The sequence below is a fragment of the Aristolochia californica genome, unplaced genomic scaffold (assembly GCF_029961685.1).
Source record: "Aristolochia californica isolate CCGP_79_NKW_82.1479 unplaced genomic scaffold, dmAriCali1.0.hap1 SCAF_5, whole genome shotgun sequence".
NCBI lineage: Eukaryota > Viridiplantae > Streptophyta > Magnoliopsida > Piperales > Aristolochiaceae > Aristolochia > Aristolochia californica.
Window position 1 is genome coordinate 45,487,702 of NW_027182214.1, and position 22,761 is coordinate 45,510,462.

The 22,761-nt window shown below is 38.3% G+C and overlaps 2 protein-coding genes across 3 annotated transcripts; one reads left to right on the forward strand and one right to left on the reverse strand.

Annotated features, from left to right (window-relative positions):
• Nucleotides 1-235: 235 nt before the first annotated feature.
• Nucleotides 236-15,652, forward strand: LOC137965808 (helicase-like transcription factor CHR28). 2 transcript variants are annotated; one of them, XM_068812159.1, is made up of 13 exons: nt 236-778; nt 6,552-6,648; nt 6,789-6,872; nt 7,040-7,306; nt 7,396-8,303; nt 8,540-8,611; nt 8,702-8,779; nt 8,875-9,823; nt 10,033-10,163; nt 10,272-10,493; nt 14,097-14,663; nt 14,768-14,977; nt 15,175-15,652. In XM_068812159.1, exons 1-13 carry the CDS (start codon nt 629-631, stop codon nt 15,277-15,279), a joined length of 3,840 nt encoding a protein of 1,279 aa, XP_068668260.1. In that variant the 5' UTR covers nt 236-628; the 3' UTR covers nt 15,280-15,652. The 2 variants fall into 2 exon arrangements, with proteins under 2 accessions (XP_068668260.1, XP_068668261.1); XM_068812160.1 differs by lacking the exon at nt 236-778 and adding an exon at nt 3,412-3,430 and having other exon boundaries at nt 6,789-6,886.
• A 215-nt stretch (nt 15,653-15,867) lies between these two features.
• On the reverse strand, nt 15,868-19,025 carry LOC137966005 (indole-3-acetic acid-amido synthetase GH3.10). Its single transcript, XM_068812440.1, has 4 exons — nt 18,650-19,025; nt 18,027-18,128; nt 16,980-17,800; nt 15,868-16,787 (listed from the first exon to the last, which is right to left on the reverse strand). The coding sequence occupies exons 1-4, from the start codon at nt 18,961-18,963 to the stop codon at nt 16,255-16,257; spliced, it is 1,770 nt and encodes a 589-aa protein (XP_068668541.1). The 5' UTR covers nt 18,964-19,025; the 3' UTR covers nt 15,868-16,254.
• Nucleotides 19,026-22,761: the final 3,736 nt, after the last annotated feature.

Sequence of the window (22,761 nt, forward strand, 5' to 3'; positions counted from 1 at the left end):
ATATACTTCATGTTATCCTATACATACATACTAATATATATATATATACATACTCATCGGGAATTTCAATGTGCGAATTCCCTTCTTTGTTCTCATTAGAAACGACATCCGACGCGACCAATCAAACATAGGGTGTGCTTTCTAGTCAACAAATGAGAAGAGAAAAACAAATGCACTAGGCGTGGCTTTTTCTGCATCTGTGATATATGCTCCACGGCTCCAGTCATCAGTTTTTTAAACCTTATGCTCCTTCCCTGCGTCTTCTCGAAGCCCAAAATAACGAAAAACAAAAGGCGAGGGAAGAAGAATACAATTGCGCAAACACCGGCTGCCCAAAAGCAAAGAAACTCACAGCAAATTGATCCCTCACACATTTCACAATTCACAAACTCGCATTTTACGACGGGGGCAACCGCGACGAACCTTCGGGACCCTCCTGTTGTTATCGTCATCTCTCTTTTCTTTGGAAATTTCCTTCTTTTCTCCAAGGGTGTGTTGTCGGTACAATCACACTTCGGAATCTTTAGATCGACTCTTCCTTGCATCCAGATTGGGAACGTGAGTTTTCCGTAGCTCGCTTGATTGTTCGACATCTTCGGTGTTTTGTTTTCTCTCATGGTGTATCCTGATGTTGCACACCGACGGTTTTGGTGATTCCAATTGCGTGACTGACGGCGGAGCTATTACTGCAAACGATCCCGATGATCTCTCAATTGATATTGAGAGTTTCTATAAGATCCTTGACGAGAATTCCAATCCTTTTCTTCGTGATTCCCCAGTATGTTCGATATCATCTGATTTTTTTTTATTTATTTTTTTTTCTTGCTGCTTCTACGAATCGTTTTCTTTCTCTGCTTTATAGGTGTACAAAAAATTTAAGGTGCGCAAAAAAATTTGAGATTAGGTTTATTCAATCAGGTTTGTCTAGGGCCCTACTGTTCTTACCGAGCAAATTAGCTAACTCGTTTGCACCTCTCCCAAAAGTTAGAACAGTCGTACTATACCGCGGGGAAAATTTAAAAGCTAGAGTTCTTGGTGTACATTACCATGCTAGCAAACCATAGACTGTGCAATTAAATAAAGTAGAAGGGATTCTAAGTTAACAATAGGAGTGACTACTGGATGCTTCTATGGGAAACAGGAACATCTGAATCTTAAATTATGATTTGTCCTCAGTACACAAGTCTTGGAAATTTGGTGAAGCACCTGGTTGAGAGTTTTTGAATAGCTAATCTAACAGCCATAATTTCAGAAAAAAAATTACACAGAAAGAAACCAAAGACTTCCATTTAAATGTAACCAGCTATTGGTTGACTTTTGGACTAACACTATCTGTTGAATTGCTACATCATTTCTGCTGTAGTTTCAATGTTAAACTCTATTTTGATGCTGCGACCTTTTTATTCAGTTCCGCTTTCATCTCTGAGAGCTGTGACTCATAGCATGTTCTTGGTCTGTTGTTAAATATCCATATATGCTGTGAACTTGGTTTTTTGCCAAGAGTTCAAGCTGCTGCAGGTTAAATACTGAACATTGGGAGCTTGAGGAGTGTGAGAAAATTAGTAGATAGAATAGTTATTTCTCTTTTATGTTTACACATTATATTATGTAGTTGTCCTTACTCTAAGGGCATTCTTGTCTCTTTATTCTATGGCTTAATGAATAAAGATAGAAAGTGAGGGAGGAGAGAATTATTCTCTATCTTCCCATTTTCTCACTTCACAAGCCTTTCTTCTTCTTCTTCTTCTCTCCTTCTCTCTTTTAAACCCAAATTACAGAATTCTTATCACTTCTCATCTAATCTTCTTCTACAAATCAACTAAACCTATACTCTAGCCTCTCATTTGACATGGAACCTGAGTAGGGAATTTTCTCAATTTTGTTCTACATATGGAATTTTGCATGAACTGTCACGTGCTTATACCCCACAACTAAATGGGTAAAAATCATTATCTACTTGATACAACCCAAAGAGTAATCTTCCACATGAAGGTACCTAAACGTTTTTGGGGAGATACTATTCTTCCCTCATGTTACCTGATCAATTGTATGCCCATATCCACTCTCAAGCATAATATTCCTATTAAAATTTTCTATCCTTCTAGACCATTATTTTCTCTACCATCCAAGGTGTTTGATCGTTTGTATTTTGTTCATAATACTACACTCAGTCAAGATAAATTCTGTCGTTTTTCTGTCAAATGTATATTTTTTAGATACTATCGGGTACAAAAAGGGTGTAAGTGTCTTTATCATCAGAGCCATAAGACTTATGTCTCAGTTGATGTCACATTTTTTAAGTCAGTTCTTTTCTCTCAAAAGTCTCTAGAGATAAGTGCCACAGCAGGCCAGCCAGTCACTCCTCTAATTACTGATAGCATGGAAGGACCCTTACTTGAGGATTCTATGGTTCCAACACTTAGCCAGCCACTATGCTGACAGTCTTCTGCTTCATCTGATCTGCACCCTGGTCCTTCTGTGAGTACCCTGTCATAATTTGATATTCATCTACCCATTGCATTAAGAAATGGAGTAATATCTTGCACTCAACACCCAATCTCAAAGTATGTTTCTTTCGTCTTCGTTTCAGAAATTTGCTCTTTCTATTTCCTCTATAGTCATACCTAGGAATCATTTTAAGGCTATGACTACTCCTCAATGGAAAGTTGCTATGCAGGAGGAGACGAATGCTCCTATCTATAGAGGAACTTGGACATTATGTGATCCATCTCTAGGGGCAGATATTATGGCTATAGATGGGTGTTTACCACTAGACACCATGTTGATGGGTCCTTGAAAAGATATAAAACAAGACTTGTTGTAAAAGATATACCCAAGCTTATGGGATCGATTACTTCAAATCCCTCTTCCCAGTGGCTAGCTAAGTTCTATTCGAATTTTACTTTCTTTGGCTGTTAATTTAAACTAGTAAAACCTAAGGCCGTGTGGTCTGATGGTATTCTCTTTACAACTAGGAGCGTCCGGTCGTGACTTTGAATCGCGCACGCCCTCTCAAAAAAATTTAAACTTGTAAGTGTATCATTTGGATGTTAAAAATGTATTTCTTTATGGAGATTTGGTTGATAAAGTCTACATGAAACAACCACCCGGATTTGTTGCATACGGGAAGGAACATAAGGTATGTCGATTACTTAAAGCCCTATAGAGTTTAAGAGCATGGTTTGACAAATTCAGCTTTGTTATGTGTGCATTCAGTTTTATAAGGTCCAGTTCAGATTTCTTTGTGTTGATTCTTAAAAGAAAATCTGGAATTGTTATATTAGTTGTCTATGTGGATGACATTGTGATATCTGGTGATGATAGTCAAGCATTTCAGAGGTGAAAGAATATTTGAAGCAACATTTCCATACAAAGGACTTGGGGATCTTAAAATACTTTTTGGGAATTGAGGTAGCGAGGAGCAAAACAGGTATTGTGTTTCCTGAAAGAATATATATTATAGATCTTTTGTCTGAGACTGCACTACTTGGAGCTAAGCCTATGGATACTCCCATTGAGATGAATCATAATTTGCATGATGGAAATAGCTCATTTTTGAAGGACAAAAATCATTATCAAAAGCAGGTTGGAAAACTGATAGTTGCCACAATTACTAGGCCAGACATAGTTTTCTCTTTTGACTAGTAAGCCAGTTCATGGAAAACCCAAGGAAAGTTCATTTGGAAGCCGTTCTTGCCTCCTATGCTGGGCACAATAGATTCCAACAATGTTGAGCTTCAAGCTCTAAGGCATGGACCGAAGATTTTCAAAGATCACTTTGAAGGTTCTTTGTTTGTGGAAGAAGATTGCTTGGTTGTCATTTCTTGGTGCTTAGGGAAGAAAGACCCCTTGGCCCTAATGGCCTTGTTTTTTGAAGTGCAGGAACAATGTTCCTTTGTTTGTTCTTGGTCTCATGTGCCCTGTTTAGCTAATTGTTTAGTTAACTTCTTGGCTAAAGAGGGGGTCACCCTCCAATCCCTCATTTTAAGGGGGCCCTCCTTTTAGGTTTTTTTTGTGTTACGAGATTAATAAAAAGCGCACTTTTTTCAATAGCTTTCTTTATTGGACTAGTTATTTGTTGTTGGCTTTCTTTGAATGAAATCCAATTTTACAAAAAAGTGCTCTTAGAAAGGGTTTTTTATATGGGAAGAATGAATATGTGGATATCATTGGATATTCTTATGTTGACTACGCAGGATTAAAACTTTACTGTTGATCTACAAGTGGTTTTTATACTTTTGTTGGAGGGAACCTCGTGTCTTGGAAAAACAAGAAACAATTGTTGGTTGCTAGATCAAGTGCAAAAGCTGAATATAGAGTTACAACTCATACTGCATGTGAAATGATGTGGGTAAATCTATTTTTGAAAAATTTAGCTGTTTGATCAAAGAGCCTATGCCATGGCATGTGGCAATCAAACAACTATTACATTGCTAACAATCCAGTTTTTCAGGAGTGCACCAAACACATTAAAGTAGATTGTCATTTCATCAGAGATGCAGTTATTCATTGACTGATCTCTACACCTCATGTGAGAACATCAAAACAACTAGAAGCCGTTTTTACTAAAGCACCGTCCGGAAAAGTGTTTGGGGATACTTTTACCAGCTGGGAATGTTTAATATTTATGCTCCAGCTTGAGGGAGAGTGTGAGAAAGTTAGTAGATAGGATAGTTCTTTCTCTTTTATGTTTACACATTATATTATGCACTTGTCCTTACTCTAAGGGTATTCTTGTCTTTTTTATTCATGCATTAATGAATAAAGATATAATGTAGGAGAGAACTGTTCTCTGTCTTCCCATTTTCTCACTTCACGAGCCTTTCTCCTTCTCTCTCTTCTAAACCCTAATTACAGAATGCTCATCTCTTCTTCTCTTCCCTTCTTCTACAAATCAACTAAACCTAAACTTCAGCCTCTTGTTTGACAAGGAGGTTCCTGGAATTGACAAAACTGATGTGGACCTTTTGAAGACAAAATTTTCCAGAAGTGTTGTGAAACTGGATTTAGTGACAAATTCAGTACAGTCCAAACTAGGCGCGTGCAGTCTGAATGAAGGATCATGTACCTTGGGTCTGCAAAATGTCCTGCACAGTTGCTTTACGTACTTCTGAATGAAGGGTTCTGTTGCTATTCAATGGGTTGTAGTCAACATTAGCAACACCAGCAATCATACTGGTACTGTGGGTTTCCATTCCCCACCTCTTCTATCTTAGAGGGGCATTTCTTGGATTATTTATTTATTTATGTGATTGAATACATTTGTAACCATAAATGACTTACATTTTGAGATGTGCTAAATGAATTGGCTGATTCCCTAGCTAGAAGTAGGGATTATTGACAATACCTTGTTTTTGGAGCCACATTACTGCTACAATATGCCCGAGCTTCGTTATATTATGGAGGTTTTCTGATTTTGAGGTCTTGATTGTACACTCCTTTAATTTATTAGTTCTCTTGGGATATTTTTCATACTGTACTCATTTCTCATCGCGTTAAAAATGTGTGATACTTAGAGTCATTGATTTGTGAAGAAGCTGCAATTTTCGATGTCGTGGATAATCCAGAAGTAGTGCTAATGTCACCAACCAATTGGATCACCTTATTATTTGTTTATAATCTGGAAGCACTGGAGATGTGTTTGGCTGTGTTAAAGTCAAAATTGCAATTCTTCTATGCAATCTTTTGCCCTTTGAAAGTTTCCTTTCCATCGTAATCACTGTCTAGATGATTCTCATGCCGTTTACTATTTGTTTTATGCTTGACTAAGTGTATTTGGAAGATTTTCTATGATAACCAGTATAAAAAGCCAAGGTTGTTGTGTTGCTGAAGGGATTAAAGCTCTGTCCTGAAATCAATCACTTTTTTTTGGTCTGTATTACAATGGTTTTGTACCCAGGTTACTCCCTGAGCCTAAGGATACTTGAACTCAAGACTTCCATCTAGGAAACTCCCCATGAGACCATGGAACACAGCCCAAGTCTCCATGATTCCATATATTGAGAATTAAAATATTTATATAATATTATAAAATGTTATGTCTAATCTTTTTTCCTTTCTCTAAGATTGTCTATATGGTCACCACTTCATATGAATAAACTTTTAAATAAATTGAAAAACCTTTCAATCCAAATACAGCCAATAGTTAGGATCTATCAACCTTGGGGCCTTTTTGGATTGGCTTTAGAAAGTTACTTTCTGTTTGTGAAGAACTATTTTTCCTTTTTACCTAAGTAAAACTTCTTTTGCAACTGTTAATGGAGAATCTGGGAAGTAAGGAAGTAGAAAGGCAAAAATTTTTGCTCTCAAAGTAGAAAAGTAATTTAAGAGAATGTGGCAAAGTATCGTTGAAAAGCTAACTGAACAGTCCCTAGACAATACTGTCAAGATCATGAGACCTATTTCCTAGATAAGCTCCTAAAAGTTGTTACATCTGGTTTTCTTAATCTGTTTTGCAACTGGGTGGCTGTCTCCTGTACTTTTTTGGTCTTCAGAGATTTTCAATAAAAGTAGTTTCATAATATGCTGAATTTTGTGAATATGATATACAGAGCACTCCGGAAGATTTACCCTTCAAGACTTTTTTTGGAGATGAGTCTACTCCTGTTGCTGTTGCAGTAGATGAAAAGGAGTCTCAATCTAACAATGGTTGTTAATTTACTGTTTAATTTTTTTTTTTAATGTCACCATTTCTTGTTACAATTTTGTTTAAACTTTTTTTGAAGAAAAGCTAGAATCAAGTGATATCCAGTGCTGCCATATGTGTTGTCATTCTTGTTTTCTTTCAGGTACCCAAGGATCTGCATGTTCAATTTTGATGAGAAAAGGATTGCAGCAAACTTCTCCATGGTTTCTCTCAATTTCAGATTCAGGTATAAGGATGGTGGTGAGTTAGAAACTCCTGGTAGCTCTTATGACTCCTGTATTGAAGATTTTGAACTTCAAAGCAATATCCATTTCCTCAAATTGATAGGATTTTTTTTTGTTTCTAGCTGAATTCCTGGCGCTGAATATGACTGGTTTACAATTCCTTTTTCAGGACATGCTGCAACTAGAAATTCTAATGGAGATCCTCTCAATTCTTGGATGTTTACGACCTCTAATGCTGCAAAAATTCAGAATGAAACATGTAGTTGGGGCTCCACATATTTTCATGCAAGAGAAGAGGCAAATTGTTTTAGAAAAGATTGTGAATCTGATGCCAAAGAAGAAAATGATTTTGCAGTTGTTAGTAGTGGAGTGCAGTTTGAAAGAGGGAACCAAGAGCTGACTAGCAATGTTAGCATACTGCATGAAGGAAGAGCAGGTGAACTATGTCTTATGCTCTATTCATGCATTTGTAAGTGATAGTCCATCTTGAGTGTAATGAACTAGAATTTGGTGATTGTGCTGCAGGATCTTCAAATGCTTCTTGCATTTCTACATCTGATTGGAGTTGTTTTAAGAGAGATTATCCAAATGGAACACATGATTCAACATCTTATACAGCCTGTGATGGAGAACAGGATGGTCAGCAGGTTGGCACTTTTACTAGTATTATGATGAGTGGTGGTGGTGGTCATTGTCCACCGACATCCTTCATTCCTGATACAGTTGCAGAAGAACCTTTATCTAACTGTTCTTCCAGAGAACTTCCCAAAGGTCTTGATAGTTTCCAAAAACTTTTGGTAAACAATGAAAAGTGGGATATAGCGTCTCTGGTCCATCATGCCAGTGTGGAAAATTCAGGAACGCAAGACGAAATTAGCCATAGTAGTATGCCCGTCTCTTCATTAGATATTGCAGTGGTGAATCCCGATGTTTCTGCAAGAGACATTCTACATACTGATGTAAATAACTCATTCGACAGCAAACCAAATGGGCAACTTGCTTCTTCTTCTGTTCTATCCTTTATAAGCAATGGAAGCTCTTTTCCCTGTGCTGATCTAACATCTCTCCCTATGTCAAGGCTGCCTGGATCTGAGTCTTTCACATCAAGAAATAGGATTAAGGACAAGGATGAAGTTCAACTGCCTGCGTCATGCAGATCTGGTCAGTATCATCATTTTCTGAAAGACAAAGAAGAAATGTTCTATCAAGATACCAGTACCTCTTGTTCAGGTTCACACGATGAGAATGAAGCAGATGTATGTATTATTGAAGAGACAAGCTACCCTAGAAGACAAGCTCTTCTTCTTACACATGGAAATTCTATTGCAACTTCACAGGGTTATTCATTGAATAGTTCTTGTCCTGACAAAGGATGCCTAGTTATAAGGCCCAAGGAAAATGATGAAAGTCTAACTTTTCAGGTTGCATTGCAGGTGAGAAAAGCACTATTGTAATCCTATTATAATAATGCATTTGACATCTACTAGAACAGGCAAATATGTGAGGAAAATTTTCTTGATGTCTTATTTTTTAAAATATCCCCATTTATATTCTTTCCTGTTTCTTTGGTTAAAATTCCCTGTACTTGTTGCTTAGAGACAAATTCAAAATGCACTTCCAATTGCGAAATGGTAACTGGTCTCTCTAAAGTCGTGAAGGTGCTTTGTAGGATCTATCACAGACGAAGTCTGAAGCCAGCCCACCAGACGGTGTTTTAGCAGTTTCCCTCTTGAGACACCAGGTTTGTTGGAGCTTTGAGTTAAATCTGTTATTTTGTTTTATTATGCAGTTCTCAGGATTTTTTACTTGAATGCATAACCATTATGGACAGCGAATAGCTTTATCATGGATGGTCCAAAAGGAAACAACCAATATAAACTGTTCTGGAGGAATTTTGGCAGACGATCAGGTTGGTGTGCATGATGCTGTTGACACTGGTCTTACTTTACTTTGTTTGGGTAATCGATTTTTTCAAGGCTTAACTAACAAATTGTCTTATTGCAGGGTTTGGGAAAGACAATATCAACAATTGCACTTATACTTATGGAAAGGGCTCCTATGTCCTGCTCAACTTCCAAGGCCGTGCAACAGCCAAGAGAGTTTGAAACATTAAATTTGGATGATGACGATGAAGATATAGGTGTTGCCCCTGTGCCTGCATTAAATCAGGCTGCTCCTGACTCTGGTCTAATTTTAAACAAGAGTAATGGAACAGAAATAGTGAGGAACATGAGGCCTCCAATTACTTTTGCATCAGGAAAGGGAAGGCCTGCTGCTGGAACGCTAATTGTCTGCCCCACAAGTGTTCTTCGGCAATGGGCAGAAGAGCTGCACCACAAGGTTACCAGCAGAGCTAATCTCTCTGTTCTTCTATATCATGGAACCAACCGCACCAAGGATCCTAAGGAGCTGGCCAAATATGATGTTGTACTGACAACGTATTCAATTGTAAGTATGGAGGTCCCCAAACAACCATTTGTTGATCTAGATGATGAAGAGAAGGTGGGGAAGCTACAGAATGATGCTCAGTATATTTCTGTTGGACTATCTACTGATAGGAAAAGGAAATACCCTCCTTGTTCAAATAATAAGAAGTACCACAAGAAGGGAAATGACAGTGAAGCTCTTGAATCTGTTTCTGCTCGTCCTCTTGCCAGAGTTGGATGGTATAGGGTTGTCTTGGATGAAGCTCAAAGCATAAAAAACCACAGAACACAAGTTGCTAGAGCTTGTTGGGGTCTTCGAGCTAAGCGAAGATGGTGCTTGTCGGGTACACCTATCCAAAATGCAGTTGATGATCTATATAGTTACTTCAGATTTCTCAGATATGAACCATATGCAATTTATAAGTCATTTTGTTCCATGATAAAGATACCAATTAATAGAAATCCTACTAATGGTTACAAAAAGCTACAGGCCGTTCTGAAGACCATCATGCTGCGACGAACAAAAGGTATTACTCTTCTTAATCAATTTCATTTTGTTGACATGTAAATCCTTCATAAAAAAATTCAATTTAACATCTAATGCACTCTTTGAACATGCATCTACCATTTTTTCTCACTTGAAACTCGGGATGTTCCACTGTTGACATAGTACAAACATATGACTTTTCTAACAAGCTCCCCAGATTGTTGTGACAACTTACACTTTTGCTTTTAGGCTCCCTTCTTGACGGGAAACCGATCATCAATTTACCTCCAAAAACTGTTTTGCTGAAAAAGGTTGATTTCTCGGGGGAAGAACGTGAGTTTTACTCAAGATTAGAGGCTGATTCACGTGCACAGTTCAAGGTAACATTAATTTTGAATTACAAGATGATAAAAGACATGTACTGTTTTTCATTTTGGGTGACAAGTGTGCTTATCACTTTCTTTAATTGCATTTTTCTTCTATATCAGGAGTATGCGGATGCTGGGACCGTCAAACAAAATTACTTCAACATTCTATTAATGCTCTTGAGGCTCAGGCAGGCCTGTGATCATCCTCTTTTGGTTAATGGATATGATAGTTCTTCCATATGGAGAGCCTCGACTGAGACAGCAAAAAGACTACAAAAGGAAAAACTAATTCATCTCCTCAACTGTCTGGAAGCTGGTTATGCAATTTGCAGCCTTTGTAATGTATGGTGGTCAAACTCGCTTCTTCACCTCAATTTTTTTTATTATTGAAGAACATCCCACGTATTTCATTTTCTTTAACTTTCTTAGCATCTCATTATACATGTTCACCTGTACTTGTTTAGATGGGATCTGTGTGAGAATTTTTATAATTGTGACTATCTTTTATGCAACTGACATGAGTTTGCTTTACTGCTTTTAGACGTTGGAGTATCAAACTTGCCTTTTAGCATTACATGTGTATCAAATTGTTACAATTGGTTTGCTATTTGCTTAAGTGAAGTGTAAAAAAAGTTACATGGATGGAACAATCTTGGTATCTGTGTCTAGTTATTAAATTGTTGTCTCTTTTTTTTTTTTTTTTTTCAAAGAAGAAAAAAGATTTTTATCAAGAGAAACTTTCAAGAGAGACAATTATGATAAAGGCAAAAGCGAATAACCTAAAGAGAAAGAAAAATAAATATAAAGAATAAAACATGTATAGAAAGATCAAGAAGCCTGGTTAAATACGGAAAGGCCAAAACAGTGATCCTATAGTGGGTTTAATATGTAAAATCAAAGCTCCCTGATGCGGGACAAGGCACAATTTTAATTGACGTATGCGAATGTTGGTTAATTGCTGGAATTAGAAAGAGAAAGGAAGAAAATAGAGAGCAAGAAAGAAGAATTGGTAGTGAGAAATAGGAAAATCGAGAAGAATAATTTAGAAGAAGTAGAATAGAGAAGGAAGAAGGAGAAGGGAGGGAGAGAGGGAGAGATGGAGAGACTAGAAACAAGGGATTTTATTAATTCATCTTCAAAGTTGTTTTCAACATCCTGTTACAGCCTATAAAAAACTAAAATTGAAATTTAAAATTCAAAATTGATCAAAACACTATCTAATCAAATCCAGTAAAATCAAGAAAGCTAAAATAAAATAAAATAAATTATAAAAATGATTTCAATCATAATTGGTGGGTCCACTGGGGCCCGGTATATTGGCGTCCCGCCAATTCTCCCGCTGTTGGAGAACTCCCCCAAGGTCATTCATTTCCTTTGGTGTGCCATAAAAAGATCAACTTCTTACTACATACCAACTTTACAGAAAGGGAAACCAAATTGGGGGCCTGAACTGCAAGCTCTGTGCAAACTATACCGAAACAATAAATCATCTTCTACTTCATTGTCCGCTCTCGCAACAAATTTGGGCTGTTGTTTGACTTAAGTTTGGTCTCCATCCTCACTCTCTATCTTGGTCCCTCTCAATCCCTTGGGGGAAGATTGGTGAAGTTCTTTTGGCAATTACATGTGGCAGCTATAGTTTGGAATACAGGTAAAGATCACAATCATAGAACATTCAGAAACAAAAAGGCTATGCACTTCATATTATTTTGGGCAAGTAAGCATATAGGAACTTCTCATCTAATCTCCCTAGATTTGTCATCAGAAGAAATTGGAAATGAATTGATCATCTCATTGCATGGTTAGCCGCTCGGGAGGGATGGGTAAGAACTCCAATTTGGATGGTAGTTTTAAGGGTTATCTTAGGCTGGCTGGTGGTGGGGGGATCATTCGGGATTCATTGGGGCATTGCCTCCTTGTCTTCTCTACTCCGTCTGGTCAACTGTCCAGGGCCTTAGGTTGTACAAGGAGTGCTTCACCGTCCCTTTACTTATAGAAGGTGATTTGGAAGTTGTCATCTCATGGGCCTTGGGGGAAAAAGCCCACATAATGAGATAAATGACATATGAGAATCTCTTGACAGCACAAACTTAAGTCTACCAATAGTTAGTTGATGATCTAGCAAGAGATAGAGCAGCTCGACAGGACCACACATCCGCAGCTCATTTCTGTTGTAGTTTTTTGTCTTGCTTGTATTGGCTTCTGTCTTCATTTAGCCTTGGGCTTTAATCTCTCTCTTTCTTGTATTTTCTCTCCTCTTTTTTCTTTTTCGAGCCTTCTTATTGAATTTTATCTCTTTTCTTGTTTTTCTTTTCAAAAGAAGCCTTGTCCCTCATTTTTCCCCAAAAAAAGGCAAAAATAAAAAAAGAAACCTGGTTAAGAGGATAGGCCAGGTTGTATGCACTTTTTGGATTCTTTTCATAAGAAATTCTCAAATGTGGATTGGGCATTGTGATCAATGGGCACATCTTAGAGGTAGTAGTGGGTCAGGTTCACCCAAATCACTTGTTAAGTGGGTTGACCAGAACCAACCCATTTATTAAATGGGTCGGAATAGTATACCTGAGCCTGGATCCTTGGGGTTTGGGTTTTATTAAATGGGTTTGAACATTATACCTGAGCCTGGATCCTTCAGCCTTAAAAATATAAAAACTTTAAACATTAAAACATATAAATGGAAATGGGAGATTAAAGATATGATTTTAAAAAAAAGTTTATTGGTGGTCAAGTTGCTTTAAGTAGTAAAAGAATGTAAGAACTAGTGATCTGGTTTGGTTCCTTCTGACTCAAAATATATCAAACCAGATTGATTCAGTCCTGTTCTTACTGTTTTTGAGCAATTGAAACAGGACCCATCAGGTCCTGGAGTCAAACCCAAACCTTTCGACTGTTAATTGGATAAAGTAGATGTCTCCTCTTGATAGGTTAGAAGTTAGCCCTCAGCTATACATCATGTAAATGATGCACTTGATTGTTGTTATCAAATACTGTAAACGATGTTATTGTATACTGATCACTTAAGAGCCCATTATTGCTAACCCAACTCCTACAGCTTTGGGTTTTCTTTAATAATGCAAAACCATATACTTTCAAATAAAATATATGGGGTCCATACCTACCTTGTACAAAATTCTTCTCCTTTGTCCATCATTACTTTCTACAAATTGGATCTCGTCTTCAGAATTTTTAAATTTATCCATATAATGTTAAACTTCTTATTCGATGTTAATCTTGACCATATGAGATTTGATCTTATAAGTTAGACTCAGATTGCAATCTGTTAAAAAGTTGTTAAAATACCAGTTCAGGGGTATTTTGATTATTTCACATACAAAGATTATTCTCAGCTGTCTTATTAGATGCCCTCAATCAGTTCTTATTTTTCCAGTTTCATTCATTTCTGAGTTGATTTTATTATATGAGTTATAGTTGATTTTTTAACTAAGGGCATTTCTGTACTTTTATGTAAATATCATTTAAGTGAGTAATTAAAAGAGGGGATGTCGTGCTTTCAGGCACACACTCCGACACAGCCTTGGCTGGTTCTGCCCTTTCTCAATTTCTCTTAATTTATTTCCTCTCTTTCTCTCAAATCTTCTCTAGTTTCTTTCTTTTCAAAAGTCTCAGTTTAAGTGGGTTAAAAAAAAAAAGTGGGTCCCACAATCTCAAAAAAAAAAAAAAAAAAAAAAAATCTTTCAATCCCTTATAGTAATGGATTCTCTTCCCTTTCTGTTTCGTCTGGACCCATTTGTTGTTTGAACAACTGCGTAAGTCACCCTGATTGTTGGTGATTAGTCATGCTCTTCACAAATTGATTAGATTAAGCTGACTCTATTAAATTTTACTTTGCTACTTTAACTGTCCTGTATTTTCCAAAACTTACAAAGCACATGTGATGTTTATAACTGCATTTTGGGTGTTAACATCAAGTCATTTGCATTGCAGGACCCTCCTGAGGATGCTGTTGTTGCCATGTGTGGCCATGTCTTTTGCAATCAGTGCATATGTGAGCACATTACAGGAGAAGACAGCTTGTGCCCTGCAGCTCACTGTAAAGTAAATGTTCGTGTAACTGCAGTATATTCCAAAGCCACGCTGCAGAACTCCCTCTCTGACCAGTCTGGGCAAGATAGTTTCTATCATACTTCTCCTGGTGATGTTGTTGTCAGTAAACCTGTTAGTTGCGGGGAGGGTTATTCTGTATCTTCAAAAATAAAAGCTGCTATGGAAATTCTCCAGTCTCTGTCAAAATCGGCATCCAGTTCCAGAAAGCAAGAATTAGATGAAGCTGCTAGTGGTCCAGAAAGTGAATCTAGCCTTCTTTTAAGTACTGAAAGTGGGCAAAGCTCACTAACAGTGGAGAAAGCCATTGTTTTTTCACAATGGACGAGAATGCTAGATTTGCTTGAAATTCCTCTAAAAAATTCTTCTATCCAGTACAGGAGGCTGGATGGAACTATGTCTGTTGTTGCAAGAGACAAAGCTGTGAAAGATTTTAACACTCTTCCAGAGGTTGATGACTGGAACTATAGTTCAAATTTTGAAGTAAACTTTATATAATTCTTCTGCAGTTGTGTCCTACTTATAATTGGTCATTGATATTTGTCATATAATAGGTTTCTGTCATGATAATGTCTTTGAAAGCTGCAAGCCTTGGTCTGAACATGGTTGCAGCTTGTCATGTTCTTCTGTTGGACCTCTGGTGGAATCCTACCACTGAAGATCAGGCAATTGATAGAGCACATCGAATAGGGCAGACTCGTCCTGTTAAAGTTTCTCGCCTAACTGTGAAAGATACAGTTGAAGATCGCATATTAGCCCTTCAGGTATTATTTTCTGTTCTTGCTTCTAAATTCTGTTTGTTATCGTTTACAAGAATGGTTATATAAATGGGTATAGGTTTATATGCAAAATGTATAATGAATGAAGGAACACAGTCAGCATGATAGAACATGTTTACTGTTGTGAGAAGACTTATTATTTGCGTTCCTGTGGGCATTTATTCGTAAAGTTGTGGTTGCAGGAAAAGAAAAGAGAGATGGTTGCTTCCGCATTTGGAGAGGATGAAACGGGAGGTAGGCAAACTCGGCTGACAGGGGAGGATTTAAGATACCTGTTTGACGTGTGACTGAACATCTTAACCTAGTGAAAATCATTTATTCTTTAAGAGAACTAGGTCGCAGTGTTGCAATTCCCCTCTGTTTCACAAGGTGCCTTAGTAGGAGACGGGGCTAACAGAAGGTTTCATAGTCACCCTATGGAGGGTAATTTTGGCTGTCATATACTTGGCAGTACGTGTGGATAATTTCTAGAGGATCTGCATTGTTTTCCACTTTCCAAATTTTTGTTAAGTGTTATACCTTAGAAAATTGCCTTGTAAATGTGATATACATACCCAAAGATAAACAGGGGGAAAAAAAGGGTGAAATTAGATGCAATAAACTGTAAGTTAGATTTATTACTGGGTCATGAAAGGAAATCTCTTTTATGTTTCTCCTTTATCAGACTAGCCTTTCAGTCACCAAGTTTTCTCATTTTGTCACTTTGGTGCAAGTGGGATTTGCAGTCAATTTTTGCAAGTGTAAAACAGAAGGGATTCTTCTTTATTTGTTGAATACGAGGAGGGATGTATATATTTTTATGTTAGTATGAATTGTTGATCTGGAAATTTCATGTAACAGTTTGTTATTATACATGTTAAAGCAGGGTGGGCGAAATCCATAAATTTTGCGTTTAATTCTTTTTTCTGATGGAACCAATAAACGCACAGCTCGGTGCTTCGGAATGAGACATACCGTCTCGAGGTAGATAGAAAAGGTTGAAAAGCTGACCGAGTTGAGCAGTTCGGACTGAATTAATCTGAAGACTCGTGTAGGGTCCACTGAGAAACCAAAGAGAGGAAGAAGAGGGACACTTCCAACACCTTGACTTTTTGCGAATTATAGACCAACAGTGTCCAGTCTGTATCGATTGGGAAGTGTACCCGACAATATTCAAACTTGAGAGAGTCACAATAACTATGAGTTGTCTGTATGATATGATGGTCGTCTGTTTTTTCCTATACGACATCAAAATTGTAGTCTCTCTCATCGCTCATATCAGCTCAGTAAGCCGTGCTGTGGAAGCGCTTAACGGTACAACAGTTGAGTATTCTGATGAGGACTTGATTGCTGGTGCACCTGGGTGTCTTGAATTGGCTCATCGCCGCTCCATTTCCTATGAAATAATCCAAAATCTTCTTGAAGGTGCCCTTCTCCACAATGCAGAGCTCCAAGGGTCCTATGGACTTGGATTTCCTGGACACGACGTAGCCGTAGTCGTTGAAAGACTCGTCCATCTCGCGGCAGCATTCCCTCAAGATCCCTTCCTCCACCTCTCCCTTCATCTCCCAGTAGACGATATAATGACCCGGCTGTTTCGTCACGTCCGCCTGACTCGTGAAGTCCATCAGCTCCGCTTTGGTGCAGTTCAGAAGACGAGACCCTCTTTCCACTGCCAACTGCAGGTCTTTCTCTGTATTCTTGTCGATGTTTATGGTCAAGAAGAGCTTTCTTCTGCATATGAAGTTCAGTTGTGGGGTCCCCCTGTAGAATCCTGCGACTTCTACTACATCTCCCAGCCTGTATCTGTACAATCCTGCAGAAAACACAAATAACGGTCTCATTTTCATTATCGAGATCTAACAGGCATGCTCCTGCCCTTTCATCACTTTTGCTGAAAACAAGGATGGGTATGGAAACGATGAAGTTGCTGTACTTTTGTCACGGGAGGGTTTTACTACTAGTCGATTGCATTTTCTAGAGAAATTAACTTGCTAGAGAGAGAGACCTGTAAAAGTGGTCAGAACGACTTCGTACTCCCCTCCCACCCTGACTCGAGATAGAGGAAGAGGCTCTCCTTCTGCCAAGTCATCGCCGGTTTCACTCTGATCATCCTTCTGCCTATAAAGGGGGATGAATTCGAAGTAAGCGAAGGTGGGAACCACTGTAAAAATGGTCTTTTTAGGAGGTGTAGATGGATCAATATTCACTCCTATCCAGCTTTCCGTGGCCCCATAATCTGCACTCACCAATGGCAAATCACCAGCATAATGCCCGAGTTGTTTTAGGTAAGGTTGCATCGAGCCGGTCATGATCGAATAGACATACTTGACATTGGGCCACAAGGTGGGAATCACAGAAAACCAATTTGCCCTTTTTAATTCCTTGCATTTTTCTTCGATTCTCGATGCAAGAGACGGGTTTGGAGAAATCGCCCCCAATACAGCTTTTCTCGTCTTTGGAAAGGTGATTCTGGAGTTCAGACTTCCTTGCCTTATATCCTCGCATATCTCTTCCCAAACATCTTCAAACGCTGAGAATGCTTGCACGATACTGTATGCAAATGTGGATGTTACAAATTCCACTTCATCGGAGTGAAGGAGACCGAGGAGGAGATGACAGTAGGTGGCTTGGTTGTAATCCCCGTTCGAGATTACTTCATGTGGGCTGCAGGTGAATGATTTAGTGGTCTTCTGCTTGATCTTGAACTCTTCGCTGGCAAAGTAGTGAGTAGTGGCAGTCCCTGCAATCAACCCTCCTTTGGTCTGGAACTGCTTGCTACTGTAAATGAACTCAAGGATTCTACCATTTTTCCTTATGGGGAAGACGCTGGTACCAAAAACATGAATACATAAGAAACTTCAACAATGCAGTACAAAGCTACCAGTAGTCAAAAGGTTGCAAAGCTTTATCTAATTATCAGAACAGGAGAAGCTTAAGGAAAGCAAGGCAAGGGAAGTAACAAAAAATGAAATGGAAGAAACCTAGCTTCTATTTCTAAAGATGAAATCTTAAAAAAATTACACAGCTAGTGTATGAAAGGAAGCCAACAGACCTCGATCTGTATGCGGCTGCCAATCTGAAAATTTGGAGAGTAGACTGCGCGCTATATTGAGTAAAAGGAACATACTTGGGTCTGCCTTCTGTGGTTCCGGAACTGCATCAATTAAACGAGAAACAAACAAGATTCAGAGCCAGCAAAGGACTCAAGGATCAGTTAATAAAGGACCAATTTGAATCAGCAAAGACAAAAGAACGAGAAAAGAAATGGGATTGGCTTCTTCGACTGGTATGGCATGGTTTTCATTTCCATAACGATTCTGTCATGAACTCATGATCCATTCTTTCATAAGAGAGCAAAAGAATCTGACTTATTGCTGCTTTGCGAAGTAACCCTTCTTGAAAAAGTAAGAAATTCCTTCGGATCGGAGTCTTCACCGAGGAGATGTGGACCTTTGCCATAACAAAGAAACTACTAAAAAAGTAGGAAGAAGTAAGAAAAATGAACGGGAACTGCGTTTTTGGAAAGGTTTCTCTCATCCATTCGATTGAGTGGGAATAGCTCATAATTTTCCTCAATTACCTTCGTTCTAGTGTGGCAGAGAAGTGAAAAAGATGGATGAAACAAAGCTTAAATAGATGCAATGAAGAGCCGAACGAGAAAAAAAGCACTAGTACCTGATGGAAAGAGTGGTGATGGGCTGTCGAGTGAGAACGGGAGATGTATCTCCATCAGCAATTCGCTGGATGTAAGGCTCCAGGTCTGCATGGGAAGCGAGAGGGACTAACGAAGCGTACAAAGACTCGAGTGAAGTCGGTTCAATCTCATGAAACTTGAGGTCGCCGAACCATCTGTTGAGGTACTCGACCCCATAATTCTGCTCGATTATTCGCCAGAGAGTCTGTCTCTGGACGAGAGCAGCGTTGTTGGCCACTTCCTCAAACCAGCTTATGATCTCGCTGTCCGCTTGGCTAATGTGGGTGTTGTTCATGGCAGCGGGTTTTTCCGAGCAGCTGGGCGCTTGGGAGGGAGGGTTGATATGGGACAGGAGGTGCTTTGTTAGAGGACAATTTCGAGTTTAATCAGCTGGTTTTCTCCTGCTAGCGCTTCTAATTCTGAGAAACACGCGTCCGGTGAAAACCAGCAGGGAAGGACGTTTGTCGGAATCAAGCGTCCATCTGCGAGAGACCAGGTGAGAGGGATACGGTGGTCCCACGACTCGGACGGGTGGCATAGCAAGCGGATGGGATTTCCATGGGCCAACAACCAAGTATAAAACGCAAATCTAGCTCACTCTCCATCTCTCTCTTTTCAAATTTTATTGATTTGCTTAGATTGTAGTGTTTTTTAAGGTCCAAGGAAAAAACCCAAAATACAGGAAGAAGAAAAAAGAAAAAAAACGGAGAGAATCAATGGTTTCTTTGTGAACCAGCCAGCGCCCCCCACTCTTCTGTACTGAGGGATAGCATGACAACCACAAGCAAGAGATGCGCTTATCTCTAGGAGATAGAGATTCTTACAGTGGATGGCGACGAAAGCCAAATGGATCATCGCTGCCTGCTTTGACAGCTCGGCAGCAATTTAAATCCGAGGGCCGGGAGCGGGAGCTGGTTTTCTTGGCCGTCAGCATTATGTCTGCTCCATCGTCCATGCAGAGGACATTATTTCAGAAACACTCAGAAAGTTCAAAAGTTACAGATCAAATCAGAAACCGAGACTGCGGCTAGCAGGATCATATGATCTGTCTTTACTAATCACCGCTCTTCTTCTACCAGCCGTAATAAAATTTTCCAAACTCAAAAATCTTAAACAGTGAAGTAAAAGTTAGATTATGCTAATTATTGCCCGATTTTGCCCGTCTCATGTTGGTCAGACAAGTAACATGGTGGCCGTCCAACCGTCCTTTCATCGTCCCAAGTCCGGAAGTATGATAATGGGTAGCATATAGCCGGTGGTCGAGCACTCTTTATCTTCCGGTCGAGCTTGATTTAAATATTTTGAGTCGAACTTCGAGCTGAGCCTTGTCTCGAGCCTAAAATTGTTATCGAGCTCGAGCCCAACGAGTTCGAGCCGAGCTCGCGCCTCAACATACATTTAAAACTTTTTAAAAAATATATATCGAATAAAATATATATAAAATTATGCATACATTTTACATAAAATTAGGCATAACTTATATATATAATATGTGTATAAGATTGGACATAACCTCTACTTAAAATTGAGCATAATCTATATATATAATACTTATATAAAATTCGGCATGACCTCTACTTAAAATTGGGCATAATCAATATACATAATACTTGCAAACACTCCATAAAATTGTCTATACATTCCATAAACACTTCATGAAATTGTTTATACACTCCATAAAATAATCTAAATACTCCATACACTGCATAACATTATAAATAAACTCCATACAATAATCAAACACAACAAAATTAAATAAAATATCACTATCAATTTACAATCACCCAAATAAAAACTATAAATTCTTTAAATAAAATATTATTACTATTACAGACTTACTAGAAAATTACAAGAAATATTTTAAATTTTTCTTAGGAAAGTTAAATGGAGCTCTTATTGCCTTTTCTAAGGAAATAAATAAAAATAAATAATTAATCTAACATATTATTATACTTATCGATAAATTTTAATCACATAAAATGTCAAACACAAAATTGCTATGAAAATTGCCTCACCCATCTTGGCAAGAAAATCTTACTTGGAAAATTATATGATTTTTTAAAAAGAATTTATAATTAGAAAAATATTTTGAAAAAAATATGAGGCACTAATGGTCCCTATATTTCTATTAAAAACGTCTTTTCAACATTTATTGAAAAAACCACTAATAGTTTCTAGAAACGTATTTCTACTAAAATATCTTTTCAATTTATTTAAGAGCCATGAAGAAGGGACAAAAAGTTTTTTTTTCCTTGTTTATAATCTCGCACGTAGGGGTGGCTTTGAATAAATTATATATAAAATTATGCATACATTTTTAAAAAATATAATGATAGGGTAGGTTCAGGATTGAATTTCAATAATGGATTAAAATGCACCAATATTAATATTTTTTACTCCAATTGTTGTCTAGCTTATTTTGTAATTTTTGAATCTGGCCATAATTTATTATGGCCTCCTTAGTGCCCCTAGATAAAAATTTATATTCTAGGAAAAACTAAAAATATTTTTCCTATGATACATATTCCCAAAAAAACCTTTAAATAAAATCTTATTACTATTAGTGACTTATTAGAAAATTACAGGAAATATTTTAAAATTTTTTTAGGAAAGTTAAATGGACATTTATTGTCTCTTCTAGGGAAATAAATAAAAATTAATAATCAATCTAATATATTATTATACTTATCGATAAATTTTTAATTAAATAAAATATCAAACACAAAATTGCAATGAAAATTGCTTCATGCTAAAAGTATTACAGCATCAACTGTTAAATACTTATTCAAAAATTTTTTATACAGTTTTCTACCCCATCTTGGTACGAAAAATCTTACTTAGAAAATTATATGATTTTTAATAAAAAAATTCAGTTAGAAAAATGTTTAAAAAAACATGACACACTAATCGTTTATAGAAAATTATTTCTATAAAATTTATTTTTAATTTTTTCCAGAGGAAAAAGTTATTTTTTTTATATTTTATGATCTCACATGTGCGAAATCGCACGTGCGAGATCATCTTCTCGCGAGGAAGGGGGAGATTATTTCTCCCCTGTTCTGGTTTTCCGCCGAGACTACGTGGAGGAAAGGGGGTTACGGCGCCGGGGAGGACCTATCATCGGGGATGACGGCCACGACGGAAGCAGCAACAATGGAAACAGAGGCGACACCGAGGAGAGGAAGAAATCGAACAGACGGCAATAGAGGCGGCCGGCAAGCAACTGCGACGGTGGTATAGACGCTGGCAACAACTACGACGGCGGTAGAGGCGGCGACAACGACTGATGGGAGGGGTCGGCGGTGACGAGGGGGGGGGGGGAATTTCCTCGCTCTTGCTCCCGGTCCCGGTCCCTCGCTCGCTCGCAATCTTGTTACTGATTCATACCGATCTGACTCATTTCGAGCCGGCTCGCGAGCCGACGAACTGAACCTAGCTTCGGTCGAGCTCGGCTCGTTAAGGTAAACGAGCTCGAGTTCGATAAATGACGAATCAAACCAAACCAATACCGAGCCGGCTCGCGAACCGGCTCGGTTCGAAGCCACCCCTAGAGTGACGGCCATGAAAACCAGCTCCCGCTCCCAGCCCTCCGAATTAAATTATTGCCGAGTTGTCAAAGGAGTCAGCTATGGTCCATTGTCCTCTATTGTTATAGAGGACAATGGACCATAGCTGACTCCTTTGACAACTCGGCAATAATTTAATTCGGAGGGCTGGGAGCGGGAGCTGGTTTTCATGGCCGTCAGCATTATATGTGCTCCGTCGTCCATGCAGACACGACTTTATTTCAGAAACACTGTGAAAGTTCAAAAGTTCCAGATCAAATCAGAAACCGTGACTGCGGCTACCAGGCCCATATGCTCCGTCTCTTCTAATCTCCGCTTTTCTTCTATAACATTTACAAAATCTTTAAACAGTGAAGAAAAAGTTAGATTATGTCGATTATGCTAATTATTGCCCGACTTTGGCATCTGACGTAGACATGGTCGCCGTCCAATCGTCCATTCATCACCCCAATTCAGTCAAGTACTTGATCTTCCCTCCTTGTGATGGAAAAGCAGAATTAGAAACTCTGCTTATCAGTCGTCTGTGT